This window comes from Phalacrocorax aristotelis, unplaced genomic scaffold (assembly GCF_949628215.1).
Source record: "Phalacrocorax aristotelis unplaced genomic scaffold, bGulAri2.1 scaffold_156, whole genome shotgun sequence".
Classification (NCBI taxonomy): domain Eukaryota; kingdom Metazoa; phylum Chordata; class Aves; order Suliformes; family Phalacrocoracidae; genus Phalacrocorax; species Phalacrocorax aristotelis.
The window spans coordinates 109,984-128,726 of NW_027441341.1; the positions used below are offsets into that span (position 1 = coordinate 109,984).

The 18,743-nt window shown below is 67.0% G+C and overlaps 3 protein-coding genes across 3 annotated transcripts; all 3 read left to right on the forward strand.

Annotated features, from left to right (window-relative positions):
- The first annotated feature begins 203 nt into the window (after positions 1-203).
- LOC142051379 (E3 ubiquitin-protein ligase PHF7-like) lies at positions 204-2,674 on the forward strand. Its single transcript, XM_075080524.1, has 9 exons — positions 204-315; positions 501-592; positions 697-798; positions 1,120-1,244; positions 1,339-1,501; positions 1,621-1,727; positions 1,854-1,967; positions 2,210-2,361; positions 2,506-2,674. The coding sequence occupies exons 1-9, from the start codon at positions 204-206 to the stop codon at positions 2,646-2,648; spliced, it is 1,110 nt and encodes a 369-aa protein (XP_074936625.1). The 3' UTR covers positions 2,649-2,674.
- Positions 2,675-8,846: 6,172 nt separating this feature from the next.
- LOC142051372 (E3 ubiquitin-protein ligase PHF7-like) lies at positions 8,847-11,318 on the forward strand. The gene is made up of 9 exons (XM_075080516.1): positions 8,847-8,958; positions 9,144-9,235; positions 9,340-9,441; positions 9,763-9,887; positions 9,982-10,144; positions 10,264-10,370; positions 10,497-10,610; positions 10,854-10,972; positions 11,150-11,318. Exons 1-9 carry the CDS (start codon positions 8,847-8,849, stop codon positions 11,290-11,292), a joined length of 1,077 nt encoding a protein of 358 aa, XP_074936617.1. The 3' UTR covers positions 11,293-11,318.
- Positions 11,319-13,168: 1,850 nt separating this feature from the next.
- Positions 13,169-15,613, forward strand: LOC142051371 (E3 ubiquitin-protein ligase PHF7-like). The gene is made up of 9 exons (XM_075080514.1): positions 13,169-13,280; positions 13,466-13,557; positions 13,662-13,763; positions 14,085-14,209; positions 14,304-14,466; positions 14,586-14,692; positions 14,819-14,932; positions 15,175-15,326; positions 15,471-15,613. Exons 1-9 carry the CDS (start codon positions 13,169-13,171, stop codon positions 15,611-15,613), a joined length of 1,110 nt encoding a protein of 369 aa, XP_074936615.1.
- The last annotated feature ends 3,130 nt before the right edge of the window (positions 15,614-18,743 follow it).

Sequence of the window (18,743 nt, forward strand, 5' to 3'; positions counted from 1 at the left end):
TGACCCTACATGCGTGCAGAGCCGTGTCACAAAGAGCCCAGGCTGGATAAATACCCCGCGCAACCGCCCCCAGCTCAGTGGCGAGTTTGCCACAGACGCTGGAAGATCAGGACGGTCTTTGACCGCACCGACGTCCCCAAGCCCAGCCATCTCCTTCACTGCAGCCACTTGCGGTGATGGAGCTGAGGTCGCGGCGCCGCAAGATGCCCCAGTCCCCCCCTGCCCAGTGTCCCCCGGCGCCGCCGGAGGAGCAGGCAGGACCCTCCCGTGTGCCACCCCCGCGCAAAAGAAAGCGTCCGGTCCCCAAGGAGGAAGGTGAGCGCAGAGCATCCCCCACCGGGCACCTGCCAGAGGGGATTTTGGCTGGTGCCCAGCTGTGCAAGCGGAGGCCCCCGCATCGTGGCAAGGCGCCCCGGCCTCTCCCCTGTCCCGCTCCCGGCACTGCCGCCCCAGCACACCGGCGCGGTGCTGGGGGTGACAGCGCCGCTGTCCTCCGACAGTATGCAGGCTGTGCTGGCGAGCAGACTGTGACCCCGAAGTCGTGGGGCAGCTGTGCCGTCAGAAGGGGCTCTGCGTCCATGAGAACTGCCTGGTGAGTCCCCGGGGCTCAACACCCACCGGTCCACAACACCCCGCCCTCTCCAGCACCGCGGCACAGGCAGCCCCTGGCACGCACCCTCTTTTCCCCCCTTGCAGTACCACGCCACCAGGCTGGGCCAGAAAGGGGCCGATGAAGAGGGCTTCTACGGCTTTCTCTTCCCCGACATCCGGCAGGAGCTGAAGCGGGTGGCACAGAAGGTGAGGCCGGAGGGGACGTGTCCCCACCGTGGTCCCCGTGTCCCGAGCCCGGCGCTGCACAGGCCAGCAACCCCCCAGGAATGCTCTGGCAGCTGGCTGCAAGCAACCGCCCCCAGATCCTCCTTCCCCCAAAAGGGCCCATTTCTGCAGCAACTGGGGATTTGGGGAGGGTAGGGGACGTTATCAGCGGCCCAGTGTCAATGGCCAGGCAGCCCACCGAAACGCGGCGGGGCTGCGCTGGGCGAGGGCGAACAGGGCTCCCCGGGGAGTGCGGCATTGACTGCGCGGCGCTGACGCTGTCCACCTCCATGCCGTCCCCAGAGGTGCTGCATCTGCCGGCTGCGGGGTGCCTCGGTCGCCTGTCGGCGCAGGCGCTGCCGCCGAATCTTCCACTTCCCCTGCGGCAGTGAGCGGGGCTGCGTCTCCCAGTTCTTCGGGGAGTTCAAGTGAGTGTGGCCGCCTTGAAGGGCCAGGGCCGGACCCAGGCCAGGGCCTGGGGCAGAGGAGGCCTGTGGCTGAACCGTCACCTCCCTCCCACAGGTCCTTCTGCTGGAAGCACCGGCCGGTGCAGCGGGTGCGGGCGGTGCAGCAGGACGAGACCCCCTGCCTCATCTGCCAGGAGGTGGTGGCGGGGCGGCCCTGCTACGACACCCTGGTCTGTCCTGCCTGTGCCAGCGCCTGGTTCCACCGCCGCTGCATCCAGGTAGGCGACATCGCCCCCGGCCCCTGACGGGATCAGCCCTGTCGTCACCCTGTCGCCCAGCTCCCAGGGGGCAAACGAGACCCGCCCCGGCTCTGACGTTGATGCCCTCTCTGCCCCAGGGCCAGGCGCTGCGCTCTGCCCTGCACTACTTCCGCTGCCCCCTCTGCCAGGACGTGCCGACCTTCCAGGCGGAGATGTTTCGCCTGGGCATCAAAATCCCCGACAGGTCGGTGCCCTCCCCGCTGCCCCCTTCCCCCTCCGTGGTGCTCCGGCCGATCCCCTCCTGCCTCCCTGGGTGCCAGCAGGGTGGCCCCCACGCCCCCCGCGGCTGAGGGCTTCCTGTCTCCCGCAGGGATGCTGCCTGGGAGGAGGACGGGGCCTTCGCGGACCACTACCAGCGGCACAGCTCCTGCGATGCCAGCCAGTGCCTGTGCCCGGTGGGACGGGAGCAGGCGGAGGTGAACGGGTGAGTGCCCGTGTCCCCGGTCCCTGCAGCCCCGGCGAGGAGACGATGCCTTCGTCTCCTCCTCTGGGCAGGTATCCCGGGGGGGTCGGGTCCCTGGGATGGCGAGCTGGGCCTGGCACCAGGTGCGTGCCGGCAGCTCAGCTTCGGCTGCCTGGAGGGGAGCAGGGCCCAACGCTGCGCCCGGGCTGGCAGCCCACAGCTCGGGGGGCCTTTGGTGGCAGTGGGTCCCATTGCTCCCCCAGGCCCTGGAGACTTCTGCTCTGTGGCTCCTGTGCCTCCCGCGGCACCCACCAGCTCTGCTCCGGCATAGGAGAAGACGCCGACTCCTGGGAGTGCGGCGACTGCAGCGGCACGGGCACTGGTGAGGGGGGCGGGGCAGGGTGCCCACAGCCACGTGGCCACCACAGCACGTGGGACCTGGGGCCAGGCGCAGGGCTCTGATGCGGGGAGGGAGCGAGCGTGGCCTGGACTTGTTGTGCTCATCGTCTCCCTGCCTGCCCCTTGCAGCGCCTCCCGTTGCACCTGGCCCAGACTCCAGCCCCGCCGACGCAGGGACCCTCGCACAGCACCCCGGGTCCTGGCACTTCAGCTGAGGAAGAAGAGGCCAGGATCCTCGCAGGACACCCCGGCACCCAGCTGCCCTCCCAGCCCCTCTCCCAGAAACCTGCAGAGCCTCACTAATAAAAGCTGGAACGTCACACGTGGCCTTGCTGATGTGCCGAAATGCTGCGGCGCAAGGGCCTCCGCGGTGGCCCTGACCCTCCCCTTGGCACCGTGGGTGCTGCCAGGTCGTTTCCCAAACAGGAGCTGGCACTGGCCGCCCCAGGTGAGATGCTGGTGTCACCCGCTTGGGGACGTGATGTGCGGCACCAGAGCTGAACCCATGGGGGCTGGGGAGGGGGAAGCTCCACGGGAGCTGCTGAGGGGCCAAGGCCTCCCTGCCCAGGGCGCGGAGCAGTGGACCCAGGGTGCGGGGAGGGCAAGGGCGTCCCCGTGGGTCCCTTCTCCCACACCGGGGCTCCAGCAGGGACTTCAGAGACGTCCAGAGGGGTTCGTAGCACAAGCGCTTTGTTCAGGCATCAGAATTCCTGACTCTCCATTAACGAGCCGAATGACGTGGTGTCGTGGTTTAGGCGGCAGCTCAGCCCCACTCAGTCGCTCGCTCCCTCCCCCACCGGTAGATGGGGGAGAGAATCAGAAGGGTAACGCTCGTGGGTTGCGATAAGAACAGTTTAATAATTAAAATTAACAGAAACAACAACAGAAATGCAATGGAAAAGAGAACAACGAGAGGCGCAAAGCCCCGGGGGAGGAGGGAAGGGAGGGCAGAGGGGGAACGAACCGCCGAAACAAACCGCACGCGCCGCAGCCGCGCCGCAGCCGCGCCGCGCCGCTCCCGAGCTGCAACTGGCCCCCCTCCATAGGCTGGTCATGGTGTCACGTGGTAGGGAATGAACCTGCCGTCGGCCAGTCGGGCTCAGCCGCCCCCGCCACGGCCCCGCCCCTCCCAGCCCCCCCGCCACGCGGCAGAGCCCGGGAAGCTGGAAAGGCAGCCGCCCCCCCACAGTGAGGAGAATTAACCCCTTCTCAGCCAAAACCAGCACATGTGGTTTAAGTTATTCTGGGTTGTTTTGGGGTTTTTTTTAGGGAGAGTTTACATTATTTTTGTACTGTCCCTTTTCTTAGCAAAATGTGTTCCGTTTCAACAAAGCCTACCGACCCCAACCCCGCTTGCTGCTGTCAGGACCCTGCCGGCCATGAGCCAGGCTGTGGCACGAAGCTCCGCGGCCAGAGCCCTGATGGCAATCCCAAGCAGGCAGCCGTGAAGTGACACCACCAGCGGGGATTTGCTGCAGCGATCCCTCCAGGCGATTGCTTTGCTTTGCCACAGCCCCAGCAGCATCACTGTGTCGGGGGGGCTGTGGAGTTGCTCTGTGGACAACGGAGAGCCCGGCCCAGCTCAGCTGCCACGCCGTGGACACCCCCAGCCGCTGCTGCTATTGCTGGCCAAAAACCACTGCCAGGAGTCAAATCCCAATTAGTGCCCACTTTTGCCACAAGTACCGCTTCTCACCTGGCTCCGTCCCAGTCACAGCAGGGATACAGAGCTGGCTCCAAAGCTGCGCGGCCAGAGCCCTGATGGGAAGCGGGGGGCGGGTGGGTGAAGGCTGCTCCAGCCTCCCTGCGCTCGCGGGAAACGTGCCCAAAAGCGTCTGCACAAGAAGCCCGTGCCACAGTCCCTCCCGCCCCGGATCACAGCCCTGTGCCTGTCCCCAGGTCCCAGATGCAGGGAAGGAGACGGCTGGGCGTGGGGACATTTGTCACCTGGCTCCGCACACGCGTGACCGTGTTTGTGACCCTACATGCGTGCAGAGCCGTGTCACAAAGAGCCCAGGCTGGATAAATACCCCGCGCAACCGCCCCCAGCTCAGTGGCGAGTTTGCCACAGACGCTGGAAGATCAGGACGGTCTTTGACCGCACCGACATCCCCAAGCCCAGCCATCTCCTTCACTGCAGCCACTTGCGGTGATGGAGCTGAGGTCGCGGCGCCGCAAGATGCCGCAGTCCCCCCCTGCCCAGTGTCCCCCGGCGCCGCCGGAGGAGCAGGCAGGACCCTCCCGTGTGCCACCCCCGCGCAAAAGAAAGCGTCCGGTCCCCAAGGAGGAAGGTGAGCGCAGAGCATCCCCCACCGGGCACCTGCCAGAGGGGATTTTGGCTGGTGCCCAGCTGTGCAAGCGGAGGCCCCCGCATCGTGGCAAGGCGCCCCGGCCTCTCCCCCGTCCCGCTCCCGGCACTGCCGCCCCAGCACACCGGCGCGGTGCTGGGGGTGACAGCGCCGCTGTCCTCCGACAGTATGCAGGCTGTGCTGGCGAGCAGACTGTGACCCCGAAGTCGTGGGGCAGCTGTGCCGTCAGAAGGGGCTCTGCGTCCATGAGAACTGCCTGGTGAGTCCCCGGGGCTCAACACCCACCGGTCCACAACACCCCGCCCTCTCCAGCACCGCGGCACAGGCAGCCCCTGGCACGCACCCTCTTTTCCCCCCTTGCAGTACCACGCCACCAGGCTGGGCCAGAAAGGGGCCGATGAAGAGGGCTTCTACGGCTTTCTCTTCCCCGACATCCGGCAGGAGCTGAAGCGGGTGGCACAGAAGGTGAGGCCGGAGGGGACGTGTCCCCACCGTGGTCCCCGTGTCCCGAGCCCGGCGCTGCACAGGCCAGCAACCCCCCAGGAATGCTCTGGCAGCTGGCTGCAAGCAACCGCCCCCAGATCCTCCTTCCCCCAAAAGGGCCCATTTCTGCAGCAACTGGGGATTTGGGGAGGGTAGGGGACGTTATCAGCGGCCCAGTGTCAATGGCCAGGCAGCCCACCGAAACGCGGCGGGGCTGCGCTGGGCGAGGGCGAACAGGGCTCCCCGGGGAGTGCGGCATTGACTGCGCGGCGCTGACGCTGTCCACCTCCATGCCGTCCCCAGAGGTGCTGCATCTGCCGGCTGCGGGGTGCCTCGGTCGCCTGTCGGCGCAGGCGCTGCCGCCGAATCTTCCACTTCCCCTGCGGCAGTGAGCGGGGCTGCGTCTCCCAGTTCTTCGGGGAGTTCAAGTGAGTGTGGCCGCCTTGAAGGGCCAGGGCCGGACCCAGGCCAGGGCCTGGGGCAGAGGAGGCCTGTGGCTGAACCGTCACCTCCCTCCCACAGGTCCTTCTGCTGGAAGCACCGGCCGGTGCAGCGGGTGCGGGCGGTGCAGCAGGACGAGACCCCCTGCCTCATCTGCCAGGAGGCGGTGGCGGGGCGGCCCTGCTACGACACCCTGGTCTGTCCTGCCTGTGCCAGCGCCTGGTTCCACCGCCGCTGCATCCAGGTAGGCGACATCGCCCCCGGCCCCTGACGGGATCAGCCCTGTCGTCACCCTGTCGCCCAGCTCCCAGGGGGCGAACGAGACCCGCCCCGGCTCTGACGTTGATGCCCTCTCTGCCCCAGGGCCAGGCGCTGCGCTCTGCCCTGCACTACTTCCGCTGCCCCCTCTGCCAGGACGTGCCGACCTTCCAGGCGGAGATGTTTCGCCTGGGCATCAAAATCCCCGACAGGTCGGTGCCCTCCCCGCTGCCCCCTTCCCCCTCCGTGGTGCTCCGGCCGATCCCCTCCTGCCTCCCTGGGTGCCAGCAGGGTGGCCCCCACGCCCCCCGCGGCTGAGGGCTTCCTGTCTCCCGCAGGGATGCTGCCTGGGAGGAGGACGGGGCCTTCGCGGACCACTACCAGCGGCACAGCTCCTGCGATGCCAGCCAGTGCCTGTGCCCGGTGGGACGGGAGCAGGCGGAGGTGAACGGGTGAGTGCCCGTGTCCCCGGTCCCTGCAGCCCCGGCGAGGAGACGATGCCTTCGTCTCCTCCTCTGGGCAGGTATCCCGGGGGGGGTCGGGTCCCTGGGATGGCGAGCTGGGCCTGGCACCAGGTGCGTGCTGGCAGCTCAGCTTCGGCTGCCTGGAGGGGAGCAGGGCCCAACGCTGCGCCCGGGCTGGCAGCCCACAGCTCGGGGGGCCTTTGGTGGCAGTGGGTCCCATTGCTCCCCCAGGCCCTGGAGACTTCTGCTCTGTGGCTCCTGTGCCTCCCGCGGCACCCACCAGCTCTGCTCCGGCATAGGAGAAGACGCCGACTCCTGGGAGTGCGGCGACTGCAGCGGCACGGGCACTGGTGAGGGGGGCGGGGCAGGGTGCCCACGGCCACGTGGCCACCACAGCACGTGGGACCTGGGGCCAGGCGCAGGGCTCTGATGCGGGGAGGGAGCGAGCGTGGCCTGGACTTGTTGTGCTCATCGTCTCCCTGCCTGCCCCTTGCAGCGCCTCCCGTTGCACCTGGCCCAGACTCCAGCCCCGCCGACGCAGGGACCCTCGCACAGCACCCCGGGTCCTGGCACTTCAGCTGAGGAAGAAGAGGCCAGGATCCTCGCAGGACACCCCGGCACCCAGCTGCCCTCCCAGCCCCTCTCCCAGAAACCTGCAGAGCCTCACTAATAAAAGCTGGAACGTCACACGTGGCCTTGCTGATGTGCCGAAATGCTGCGGCGCAAGGGCCTCCGCGGTGGCCCTGACCCTCCCCTTGGCACCGTGGGTGCTGCCAGGTCGTTTCCCAAACAGGAGCTGGCACTGGCCGCCCCAGGTGAGATGCTGGTGTCACCCGCTTGGGGACGTGATGTGCGGCACCAGAGCTGAACCCACGGGGGCTGGGGAGGGGGAAGCTCCACGGGAGCTGCTGAGGGGCCAAGGCCTCCCTGCCCAGGGCGCGGAGCAGTGGACCCAGGGTGCGGGGAGGGCAAGGGCGTCCCCGTGGGTCCCTTCTCCCACACCGGGGCTCCAGCAGGGACTTCAGAGACGTCCAGAGGGGTTCGTAGCACAAGCGCTTTGTTCAGGCATCAGAATTCCTGACTCTCCATTAACGAGCCGAATGACGTGGTGTCGTGGTTTAGGCGGCAGCTCAGCCCCACACAGTCGCTCGCTCCCTCCCCCACCGGTAGATGGGGGAGAGAATCAGAAGGGTAACGCTCGTGGGTTGCGATAAGAACAGTTTAATAATTAAAATTAACAGAAACAACAACAGAAATGCAATGGAAAAGAGAACAACGAGAGGCGCAAAGCCCCGGGGGAGGAGGGAAGGGAGGGCAGAGGGGGAACGAACCGCCGAAACAAACCGCACGCGCCGCAGCCGCGCCGCAGCCGCGCCGCGCCGCTCCCGAGCTGCAACTGGCCCCCCTCCATAGGCTGGTCATGGTGTCACGTGGTAGGGAATGAACCTGCCGTCGGCCAGTCGGGCTCAGCCGCCCCCGCCACGGCCCCGCCCCTCCCAGCCCCCCCGCCACGCGGCAGAGCCCGGCAAGCTGGCAAGGCAGCCGCCCCCCCACAGTGAGGAGAATTAACCCCTTCTCAGCCAAAACCAGCACATGTGGTTTAAGTTATTCTGGGTTGTTTTGGGGTTTTTTTTAGGGAGAGTTTACATTATTTTTGTACTGTCCCTTTTCTTAGCAAAATGTGTTCCGTTTCAACAAAGCCTACCGACCCCAACCCCGCTTGCTGCTGTCAGGACCCTGCCGGCCATGAGCCAGGCTGTGGCACGAAGCTCCGCGGCCAGAGCCCTGATGGCAATCCCAAGCAGGCAGCCGTGAAGTGACACCACCAGCGGGGATTTGCTGCAGCGATCCCTCCAGGCGATTGCTTTGCTTTGCCACAGCCCCAGCAGCATCACTGTGTCGGGGGGGCTGTGGAGTTGCTCTGTGGACAACGGAGAGCCCGGCCCAGCTCAGCTGCCACGCCGTGGACACCCCCAGCCGCTGCTGCTATTGCTGGCCAAAAACCACTGCCAGGAGTCAAATCCCAATTAGTGCCCACTTTTGCCACAAGTACCGCTTCTCACCTGGCTCCGTCCCAGTCACAGCAGGGATACAGAGCTGGCTCCAAAGCTGCGCGGCCAGAGCCCTGATGGGAAGCGGGGGGCGGGTGGGTGAAGGCTGCTCCAGCCTCCCTGCGCTCGCGGGAAACGTGCCCAAAAGCGTCTGCACAAGAAGCCCGTGCCACAGTCCCTCCCGCCCCGGATCACAGCCCTGTGCCTGTCCCCAGGTCCCAGATGCAGGGAAGGAGACGGCTGGGCGTGGGGACATTTGTCACCTGGCTCCGCACACGCGTGACCGTGTTTGTGACCCTACATGCGTGCAGAGCCGTGTCACAAAGAGCCCAGGCTGGATAAATACCCCGCGCAACCGCCCCCAGCTCAGTGGCGAGTTTGCCACAGACGCTGGAAGATCAGGACGGTCTTTGACCGCACCGACGTCCCCAAGCCCAGCCATCTCCTTCACTGCAGCCACTTGCGGTGATGGAGCTGAGGTCGCGGCGCCGCAAGATGCCCCAGTCCCCCCCTGCCCAGTGTCCCCCGGCGCCGCCGGAGGAGCAGGCAGGACCCTCCCGTGTGCCACCCCCGCGCAAAAGAAAGCGTCCGGTCCCCAAGGAGGAAGGTGAGCGCAGAGCATCCCCCACCGGGCACCTGCCAGAGGGGATTTTGGCTGGTGCCCAGCTGTGCAAGCGGAGGCCCCCGCATCGTGGCAAGGCGCCCCGGCCTCTCCCCCGTCCCGCTCCCGGCACTGCCGCCCCAGCACACCGGCGCGGTGCTGGGGGTGACAGCGCCGCTGTCCTCCGACAGTATGCAGGCTGTGCTGGCGAGCAGACTGTGACCCCGAAGTCGTGGGGCAGCTGTGCCGTCAGAAGGGGCTCTGCGTCCATGAGAACTGCCTGGTGAGTCCCCAGGGCTCAACACCCACCGGTCCACAACACCCCGCCCTCTCCAGCACCGCGGCACAGGCAGCCCCTGGCACGCACCCTCTTTTCCCCCCTTGCAGTACCACGCCACCAGGCTGGGCCAGAAAGGGGCCGATGAAGAGGGCTTCTACGGCTTTCTCTTCCCCGACATCCGGCAGGAGCTGAAGCGGGTGGCACAGAAGGTGAGGCCGGAGGGGACGTGTCCCCACCGTGGTCCCCGTGTCCCGAGCCCGGCGCTGCACAGGCCAGCAACCCCCCAGGAATGCTCTGGCAGCTGGCTGCAAGCAACCGCCCCCAGATCCTCCTTCCCCCAAAAGGGCCCATTTCTGCAGCAACTGGGAATTTGGGGAGGGTAGGGGACGTTATCAGCGGCCCAGTGTCAATGGCCAGGCAGCCCACCGAAACGCGGCGGGGCTGCGCTGGGCGAGGGCGAACAGGGCTCCCCGGGGAGTGCGGCATTGACTGCACGGCGCTGACGCTGTCCACCTCCATGCCGTCCCCAGAGGTGCTGCATCTGCCGGCTGCGGGGTGCCTCGGTCGCCTGTCGGCGCAGGCGCTGCCGCCGAATCTTCCACTTCCCCTGCGGCAGTGAGCGGGGCTGCGTCTCCCAGTTCTTCGGGGAGTTCAAGTGAGTGTGGCCGCCTTGAAGGGCCAGGGCCGGACCCAGGCCAGGGCCTGGGGCAGAGGAGGCCTGTGGCTGAACCGTCACCTCCCTCCCACAGGTCCTTCTGCTGGAAGCACCGGCCGGTGCAGCGGGTGCGGGCGGTGCAGCAGGACGAGACCCCCTGCCTCATCTGCCAGGAGGTGGTGGCCGGGCGGCCCTGCTACGACACCCTGGTCTGTCCTGCCTGTGCCAGCGCCTGGTTCCACCGCCGCTGCATCCAGGTAGGCGACATCGCCCCCGGCCCCTGACGGGATCAGCCCTGTCGTCACCCTGTCGCCCAGCTCCCAGGGGGCGAACGAGACCCGCCCCGGCTCTGACGTTGATGCCCTCTCTGCCCCAGGGCCAGGCGCTGCGCTCTGCCCTGCACTACTTCCGCTGCCCCCTCTGCCAGGACGTGCCGACCTTCCAGGCGGAGATGTTTCGCCTGGGCATCAAAATCCCCGACAGGTCGGTGCCCTCCCCGCTGCCCCCTTCCCCCTCCGTGGTGCTCCGGCCGATCCCCTCCTGCCTCCCTGGGTGCCAGCAGGGTGGCCCCCACGCCCCCCGCGGCTGAGGGCTTCCTGTCTCCCGCAGGGATGCTGCCTGGGAGGAGGACGGGGCCTTCGCGGACCACTACCAGCGGCACAGCTCCTGCGATGCCAGCCAGTGCCTGTGCCCGGTGGGACGGGAGCAGGCGGAGGTGAACGGGTGAGTGCCCGTGTCCCCGGTCCCTGCAGCCCCGGCGAGGAGACGATGCCTTCGTCTCCTCCTCTGGGCAGGTATCCCGGGGGGGGTCGGGTCCCTGGGATGGCGAGCTGGGCCTGGCACCAGGTGCGTGCCGGCAGCTCAGCTGCAGGTGCCTGGAGGGGAGCAGGGCCCAACGCTGCGCCCGGGCTGGCAGCCCACAGCTCGGGGGGCCTTTGGTGGCAGTGGGTCCCATTGCTCCCCCAGGCCCTGGAGACTTCTGCTCTGTGGCTCCTGTGCCTCCCGCGGCACCCACCAGCTCTGCTCCGGCATAGGAGAAGACGCCGACTCCTGGGAGTGCGGCGACTGCAGCGGCACGGGCACTGGTGAGGGGGGCGGGGCAGGGTGCCCATGGCCACGTGGCCACCACAGCACGTGGGACCTGGGGCCAGGCGCAGGGCTCTGATGCGGGGAGGGAGCGAGCGTGGCCTGGACTTGTTGTGCTCATCGTCTCCCTGCCTGCCCCTTGCAGCGCCTCCCGTTGCACCTGGCCCAGACTCCAGCCCCGCCGACGCAGGGACCCTCGCACAGCACCCCGGGTCCTGGCACTTCAGCTGAGGAAGAAGAGGCCAGGATCCTCGCAGGACACCCCGGCACCCAGCTGCCCTCCCAGCCCCTCTCCCAGAAACCTGCAGAGCCTCACTAATAAAAGCTGGAACGTCACACGTGGCCTTGCTGATGTGCCGAAATGCTGCGGCGCAAGGGCCTCCGCGGTGGCCCTGACCCTCCCCTTGGCACCGTGGGTGCTGCCAGGTCGTTTCCCAAACAGGAGCTGGCACTGGCCGCCCCAGGTGAGATGCTGGTGTCACCCGCTTGGGGACGTGATGTGCGGCACCAGAGCTGAACCCACGGGGGCTGGGGAGGGGGAAGCTCCACGGGAGCTGCTGAGGGGCCAAGGCCTCCCTGCCCAGGGCGCGGAGCAGTGGACCCAGGGTGCGGGGAGGGCAAGGGCGTCCCCGTGGGTCCCTTCTCCCACACCGGGGCTCCAGCAGGGACTTCAGAGACGTCCAGAGGGGTTCGTAGCACAAGCGCTTTGTTCAGGCATCAGAATTCCTGACTCTCCATTAACGAGCCGAATGACGTGGTGTCGTGGTTTAGGCGGCAGCTCAGCCCCACACAGTCGCTCGCTCCCTCCCCCACCGGTAGATGGGGGAGAGAATCAGAAGGGTAACGCTCGTGGGTTGCGATAAGAACAGTTTAATAATTAAAATTAACAGAAACAACAACAGAAATGCAATGGAAAAGAGAACAACGAGAGGCGCAAAGCCCCGGGGGAGGAGGGAAGGGAGGGCAGAGGGGGAACGAACCGCCGAAACAAACCGCACGCGCCGCAGCCGCGCCGCAGCCGCGCCGCGCCGCTCCCGAGCTGCAACTGGCCCCCCTCCATAGGCTGGTCATGGTGTCACGTGGTAGGGAATGAACCTGCCGTCGGCCAGTCGGGCTCAGCCGCCCCCGCCACGGCCCCGCCCCTCCCAGCCCCCCCGCCACGCAGCAGAGCCCGGGAAGCTGGAAAGGCAGCCGCCCCCCCACAGTGAGGAGAATTAACCCCTTCTCAGCCAAAACCAGCACATGTGGTTTAAGTTATTCTGGGTTGTTTTGGGGTTTTTTTTAGGGAGAGTTTACATTATTTTTGTACTGTCCCTTTTCTTAGCAAAATGTGTTCCGTTTCAACAAAGCCTACCGACCCCAACCCCGCTTGCTGCTGTCAGGACCCTGCCGGCCATGAGCCAGGCTGTGGCACGAAGCTCCGCGGCCAGAGCCCTGATGGCAATCCCAAGCAGGCAGCCGTGAAGTGACACCACCAGCGGGGATTTGCTGCAGCGATCCCTCCAGGCGATTGCTTTGCTTTGCCACAGCCCCAGCAGCATCACTGTGTCGGGGGGGCTGTGGAGTTGCTCTGTGGACAACGGAGAGCCCGGCCCAGCTCAGCTGCCACGCCGTGGACACCCCCAGCCGCTGCTGCTATTGCTGGCCAAAAACCACTGCCAGGAGTCAAATCCCAATTAGTGCCCACTTTTGCCACAAGTACCGCTTCTCACCTGGCTCCGTCCCAGTCACAGCAGGGATACAGAGCTGGCTCCAAAGCTGCGCGGCCAGAGCCCTGATGGGAAGCGGGGGGCGGGTGGGTGAAGGCTGCTCCAGCCTCCCTGCGCTCGCGGGAAACGTGCCCAAAAGCGTCTGCACAAGAAGCCCGTGCCACAGTCCCTCCCGCCCCGGATCACAGCCCTGTGCCTGTCCCCAGGTCCCAGATGCAGGGAAGGAGACGGCTGGGCGTGGGGACATTTGTCACCTGGCTCCGCACACGCGTGACCGTGTTTGTGACCCTACATGCGTGCAGAGCCGTGTCACAAAGAGCCCAGGCTGGATAAATACCCCGCGCAACCGCCCCCAGCTCAGTGGCGAGTTTGCCACAGACGCTGGAAGATCAGGACGGTCTTTGACCGCACCGACGTCCCCAAGCCCAGCCATCTCCTTCACTGCAGCCACTTGCGGTGATGGAGCTGAGGTCGCGGCGCCGCAAGATGCCCCAGTCCCCCCCTGCCCAGTGTCCCCCGGCGCCGCCGGAGGAGCAGGCAGGACCCTCCCGTGTGCCACCCCCGCGCAAAAGAAAGCGTCCGGTCCCCAAGGAGGAAGGTGAGCGCAGAGCATCCCCCACCGGGCACCTGCCAGAGGGGATTTTGGCTGGTGCCCAGCTGTGCAAGCGGAGGCCCCCGCATCGTGGCAAGGCGCCCCGGCCTCTCCCCCGTCCCGCTCCCGGCACTGCCGCCCCAGCACACCGGCGCGGTGCTGGGGGTGACAGCGCCGCTGTCCTCCGACAGTATGCAGGCTGTGCTGGCGAGCAGACTGTGACCCCGAAGTCGTGGGGCAGCTGTGCCGTCAGAAGGGGCTCTGCGTCCATGAGAACTGCCTGGTGAGTCCCCGGGGCTCAACACCCACCGGTCCACAACACCCCGCCCTCTCCAGCACCGCGGCACAGGCAGCCCCTGGCACGCACCCTCTTTTCCCCCCTTGCAGTACCACGCCACCAGGCTGGGCCAGAAAGGGGCCGATGAAGAGGGCTTCTACGGCTTTCTCTTCCCCGACATCCGGCAGGAGCTGAAGCGGGTGGCACAGAAGGTGAGGCCGGAGGGGACGTGTCCCCACCGTGGTCCCCGTGTCCCGAGCCCGGCGCTGCACAGGCCAGCAACCCCCCAGGAATGCTCTGGCAGCTGGCTGCAAGCAACCGCCCCCAGATCCTCCTTCCCCCAAAAGGGCCCATTTCTGCAGCAACTGGGAATTTGGGGAGGGTAGGGGACGTTATCAGCGGCCCAGTGTCAATGGCCAGGCAGCCCACCGAAACGCGGCGGGGCTGCGCTGGGCGAGGGCGAACAGGGCTCCCCGGGGAGTGCGGCATTGACTGCGCGGCGCTGACGCTGTCCACCTCCATGCCGTCCCCAGAGGTGCTGCATCTGCCGGCTGCGGGGTGCCTCGGTCGCCTGTCGGCGCAGGCGCTGCCGCCGAATCTTCCACTTCCCCTGCGGCAGTGAGCGGGGCTGCGTCTCCCAGTTCTTCGGGGAGTTCAAGTGAGTGTGGCCGCCTTGAAGGGCCAGGGCCGGACCCAGGCCAGGGCCTGGGGCAGAGGAGGCCTGTGGCTGAACCGTCACCTCCCTCCCACAGGTCCTTCTGCTGGAAGCACCGGCCGGTGCAGCGGGTGCGGGCGGTGCAGCAGGACGAGACCCCCTGCCTCATCTGCCAGGAGGTGGTGGCCGGGCGGCCCTGCTACGACACCCTGGTCTGTCCTGCCTGTGCCAGCGCCTGGTTCCACCGCCGCTGCATCCAGGTAGGCGACATCGCCCCCGGCCCCTGACGGGATCAGCCCTGTCGTCACCCTGTCGCCCAGCTCCCAGGGGGCGAACGAGACCCGCCCCGGCTCTGACGTTGATGCCCTCTCTGCCCCAGGGCCAGGCGCTGCGCTCTGCCCTGCACTACTTCCGCTGCCCCCTCTGCCAGGACGTGCCGACCTTCCAGGCGGAGATGTTTCGCCTGGGCATCAAAATCCCCGACAGGTCGGTGCCCTCCCCGCTGCCCCCTTCCCCCTCCGTGGTGCTCCGGCCGATCCCCTCCTGCCTCCCTGGGTGCCAGCAGGGTGGCCCCCACGCCCCCCGCGGCTGAGGGCTTCCTGTCTCCCGCAGGGATGCTGCCTGGGAGGAGGACGGGGCCTTCGCGGACCACTACCAGCGGCACAGCTCCTGCGATGCCAGCCAGTGCCTGTGCCCGGTGGGACGGGAGCAGGCGGAGGTGAACGGGTGAGTGCCCGTGTCCCCGGTCCCTGCAGCCCCGGCGAGGAGACGATGCCTTCGTCTCCTCCTCTGGGCAGGTATCCCGGGGGGGTCGGGTCCCTGGGATGGCGAGCTGGGCCTGGCACCAGGTGCGTGCCGGCAGCTCAGCTGCAGGTGCCTGGAGGGGAGCAGGGCCCAACGCTGCGCCCGAGCTGGCAGCCCACAGCTCGGGGGGCCTTTGGTGGCAGTGGGTCCCATTGCTCCCCCAGGCCCTGGAGACTTCTGCTCTGTGGCTCCTGTGCCTCCCGCGGCACCCACCAGCTCTGCTCTGGCATAGGAGAAGACGCCGACTCCTGGGAGTGCGGTGACTGCAGCGGCACGGGCACTGGTGAGGGGGGCGGGGCAGGGTGCCCACAGCCACGTGGCCACCACAGCACGTGGGACCTGGGGCCAGGCGCAGGGCTCTGATGCGGGGAGGGAGCGAGCGTGGCCTGGACTTGTTGTGCTCATCGTCTCCCTGCCTGCCCCTTGCAGCGCCTCCCGTTGCACCTGGCCCAGACTCCAGCCCCGCCGACGCAGGGACCCTCGCACAGCACCCCGGGTCCTGGCACTTCAGCTGAGGAAGAAGAGGCCAGAATCCTCGCAGGACACCCCAGCACCCAGCTGCCCTCCCAGCCCCTCTCCCAGAAACCTGCAGAGCCTCACTAATAAAAGCTGGAACGTCACACGTGGCCTTGCTGATGTGCCGAAATGCTGCGGCGCAAGGGCCTCCGCGGTGGCCCTGACCCTCCCCTTGGCACCGTGGGTGCTGCCAGGTCGTTTCCCAAACAGGAGCTGGCACTGGCCGCCCCAGGTGAGATGCTGGTGTCACCCGCTTGGGGACGTGATGTGCGGCACCAGAGCTGAACCCACGGGGGCTGGGGAGGGGGAAGCTCCACGGGAGCTGCTGAGGGGCCAAGGCCTCCCTGCCCAGGGCGCGGAGCAGTGGACCCAGGGTGCGGGGAGGGCAAGGGCGTCCCCGTGGGTCCCTTCTCCCACACCGGGGCTCCAGCAGGGACTTCAGAGACGTCCAGAGGGGTTCGTAGCACAAGCGCTTTGTTCAGGCATCAGAATTCCTGACTCTCCATTAACGAGCCGAATGACGTGGTGTCGTGGTTTAGGCGGCAGCTCAGCCCCACACAGTCGCTCGCTCCCTCCCCCACCGGTAGATGGGGGAGAGAATCAGAAGGGTAACGCTCGTGGGTTGCGATAAGAACAGTTTAATAATTAAAATTAACAGAAACAACAACAGAAATGCAATGGAAAAGAGAACAACGAGAGGCGCAAAGCCCCGGGGGAGGAGGGAAGGGAGGGCAGAGGGGGAACGAACCGCCGAAACAAACCGCACGCGCCGCAGCCGCGCCGCAGCCGCGCCGCGCCGCTCCCGAGCTGCAACTGGCCCCCCTCCATAGGCTGGTCATGGTGTCACGTGGTAGGGAATGAACCTGCCGTCGGCCAGTCGGGCTCAGCCGCCCCCGCCACGGCCCCGCCCCTCCCAGCCCCCCCGCCACGCGGCAGAGCCCGGCAAGCTGGAAAGGCAGCCGCCCCCCCACAGTGAGGAGAATTAACCCCTTCTCAGCCAAAACCAGCACATGTGGTTTAAGTTATTCTGGGTTGTTTTGGGGTTTTTTTTAGGGAGAGTTTACATTATTTTTGTACTGTCCCTTTTCTTAGCAAAATGTGTTCCGTTTCAACAAAGCCTACCGACCCCAACCCCGCTTGCTGCTGTCAGGACCCTGCCGGCCATGAGCCAGGCTGTGGCACGAAGCTCCGCGGCCAGAGCCCTGATGGCAATCCCAAGCAGGCAGCCGTGAAGTGACACCACCAGCGGGGATTTGCTGCAGCGATCCCTCCAGGCGATTGCTTTGCTTTGCCACAGCCCCAGCAGCATCACTGTGTCGGGGGGGCTGTGGAGTTGCTCTGTGGACAACGGAGAGCCCGGCCCAGCTCAGCTGCCACGCCGTGGACACCCCCAGCCGCTGCTGCTATTGCTGGCCAAAAACCACTGCCAGGAGTCAAATCCCAATTAGTGCCCACTTTTGCCACAAGTACCGCTTCTCACCTGGCTCCGTCCCAGTCACAGCAGGGATACAGAGCTGGCTCCAAAGCTGCGCGGCCAGAGCCCTGATGGGAAGCGGGGGGCGGGTGGGTGAAGGCTGCTCCAGCCTCCCTGCGCTCGCGGGAAACGTGCCCAAAAGCGTCTGCACAAGAAGCCCGTGCCACAGTCCCTCCCGCCCCGGATCACAGCCCTGTGCCTGTCCCCAGGTCCCAGATGCAGGGAAGGAGACGGCTGGGCGTGGGGACATTTGTCACCTGGCTCCGCACACGCGTGACCGTGTTTGTGACCCTACATGCGTGCAGAGCCGTGTCACAAAGAGCCCAGGCTGGATAAATACCCCGCGCAACCGCCCCCAGCTCAGTGGCGAGTTTGCCACAGACGCTGGAAGATCAGGACGGTCTTTGACCGCACCGACGTCCCCAAGCCCAGCCATCTCCTTCACTGCAGCCACTTGCGGTGATGGAGCTGAGGTCGCGGCGCCGCAAGATGCCCCAGTCCCCCCCTGCCCAGTGTCCCCCGGCGCCGCCGGAGGAGCAGGCAGGACCCTCCCGTGTGCCACCCCCGCGCAAAAGAAAGCGTCCGGTCCCCAAGGAGGAAGGTGAGCGCAGAGCATCCCCCACCGGGCACCTGCCAGAGGGGATTTTGGCTGGTGCCCAGCTGTGCAAGCGGAGGCCCCCGCATCGTGGCAAGGCGCCCCGGCCTCTCCCCCGTCCCGCTCCCGGCACTGCCGCCCCAGCACACCGGCGCGGTGCTGGGGGTGACAGCGCCGCTGTCCTCCGACAGTATGCAGGCTGTGCTGGCGAGCAGACTGTGACCCCGAAGTCGTGGGGCAGCTGTGCCGTCAGAAGGGGCTCTGCGTCCATGAGAACTGCCTGGTGAGTCCCCGGGGCTCAACACCCACCGGTCCACAACACCCCGCCCTCTCCAGCACCGCGGCACAGGCAGCCCCTGGCACGCACCCTCTTTTCCCCCCTTGCAGTACCACGCCACCAGGCTGGGCCAGAAAGGGGCCGATGAAGAGGGCTTCTACGGCTTTCTCTTCCCCGACATCCGGCAGGAGCTGAAGCGGGTGGCACAGAAGGTGAGGCCGGAGGGGACGTGTCCCCACCGTGGTCCCCGTGTCCCGAGCCCGGCGCTGCACAGGCCAGCAACCCCCCAGGAATGCTCTGGCAGCTGGCTGCAAGCAACCGCCCCCAGATCCTCCTTCCCCCAAAAGGGCCCATTTCTGCAGCAACTGGGAATTTGGGGAGGGTAGGGGACGTTATCAGCGGCCCAGTGTCAATGGCCAGGCAGCCCACCGAAACGCGGCGGGGCTGCGCTGGGCGAGGGCGAACAGGGCTCCCCGGGGAGTGCGGCATTGACTGCGCGGCGCTGACGCTGTCCACCTCCATGCCGTCCCCAGAGGTGCTGCATCTGCCGGCTGCGGGGTGCCTCGGTCGCCTGTCGGCGCAGGCGCTGCCGCCGAATCTTCCACTTCCCCTGCGGCAGTGAGCGGGGCTGCGTCTCCCAGTTCTTCGGGGAGTTCAAGTGAGTGTGGCCGCCTTGAAGGGCCAGGGCCGGACCCAGGCCAGGGCCTGGGGCAGAGGAGGCCTGTGGCTGAACCGTCACCTCCCTCCCACAGGTCCTTCTGCTGGAAGCACCGGCCGGTGCAGCGGGTGCGGGCGGTGCAGCAGGACGAGACCCCCTGCCTCATCTGCCAGGAGGCGGTGGCGGGGCGGCCCTGCTACGACACCCTGGTCT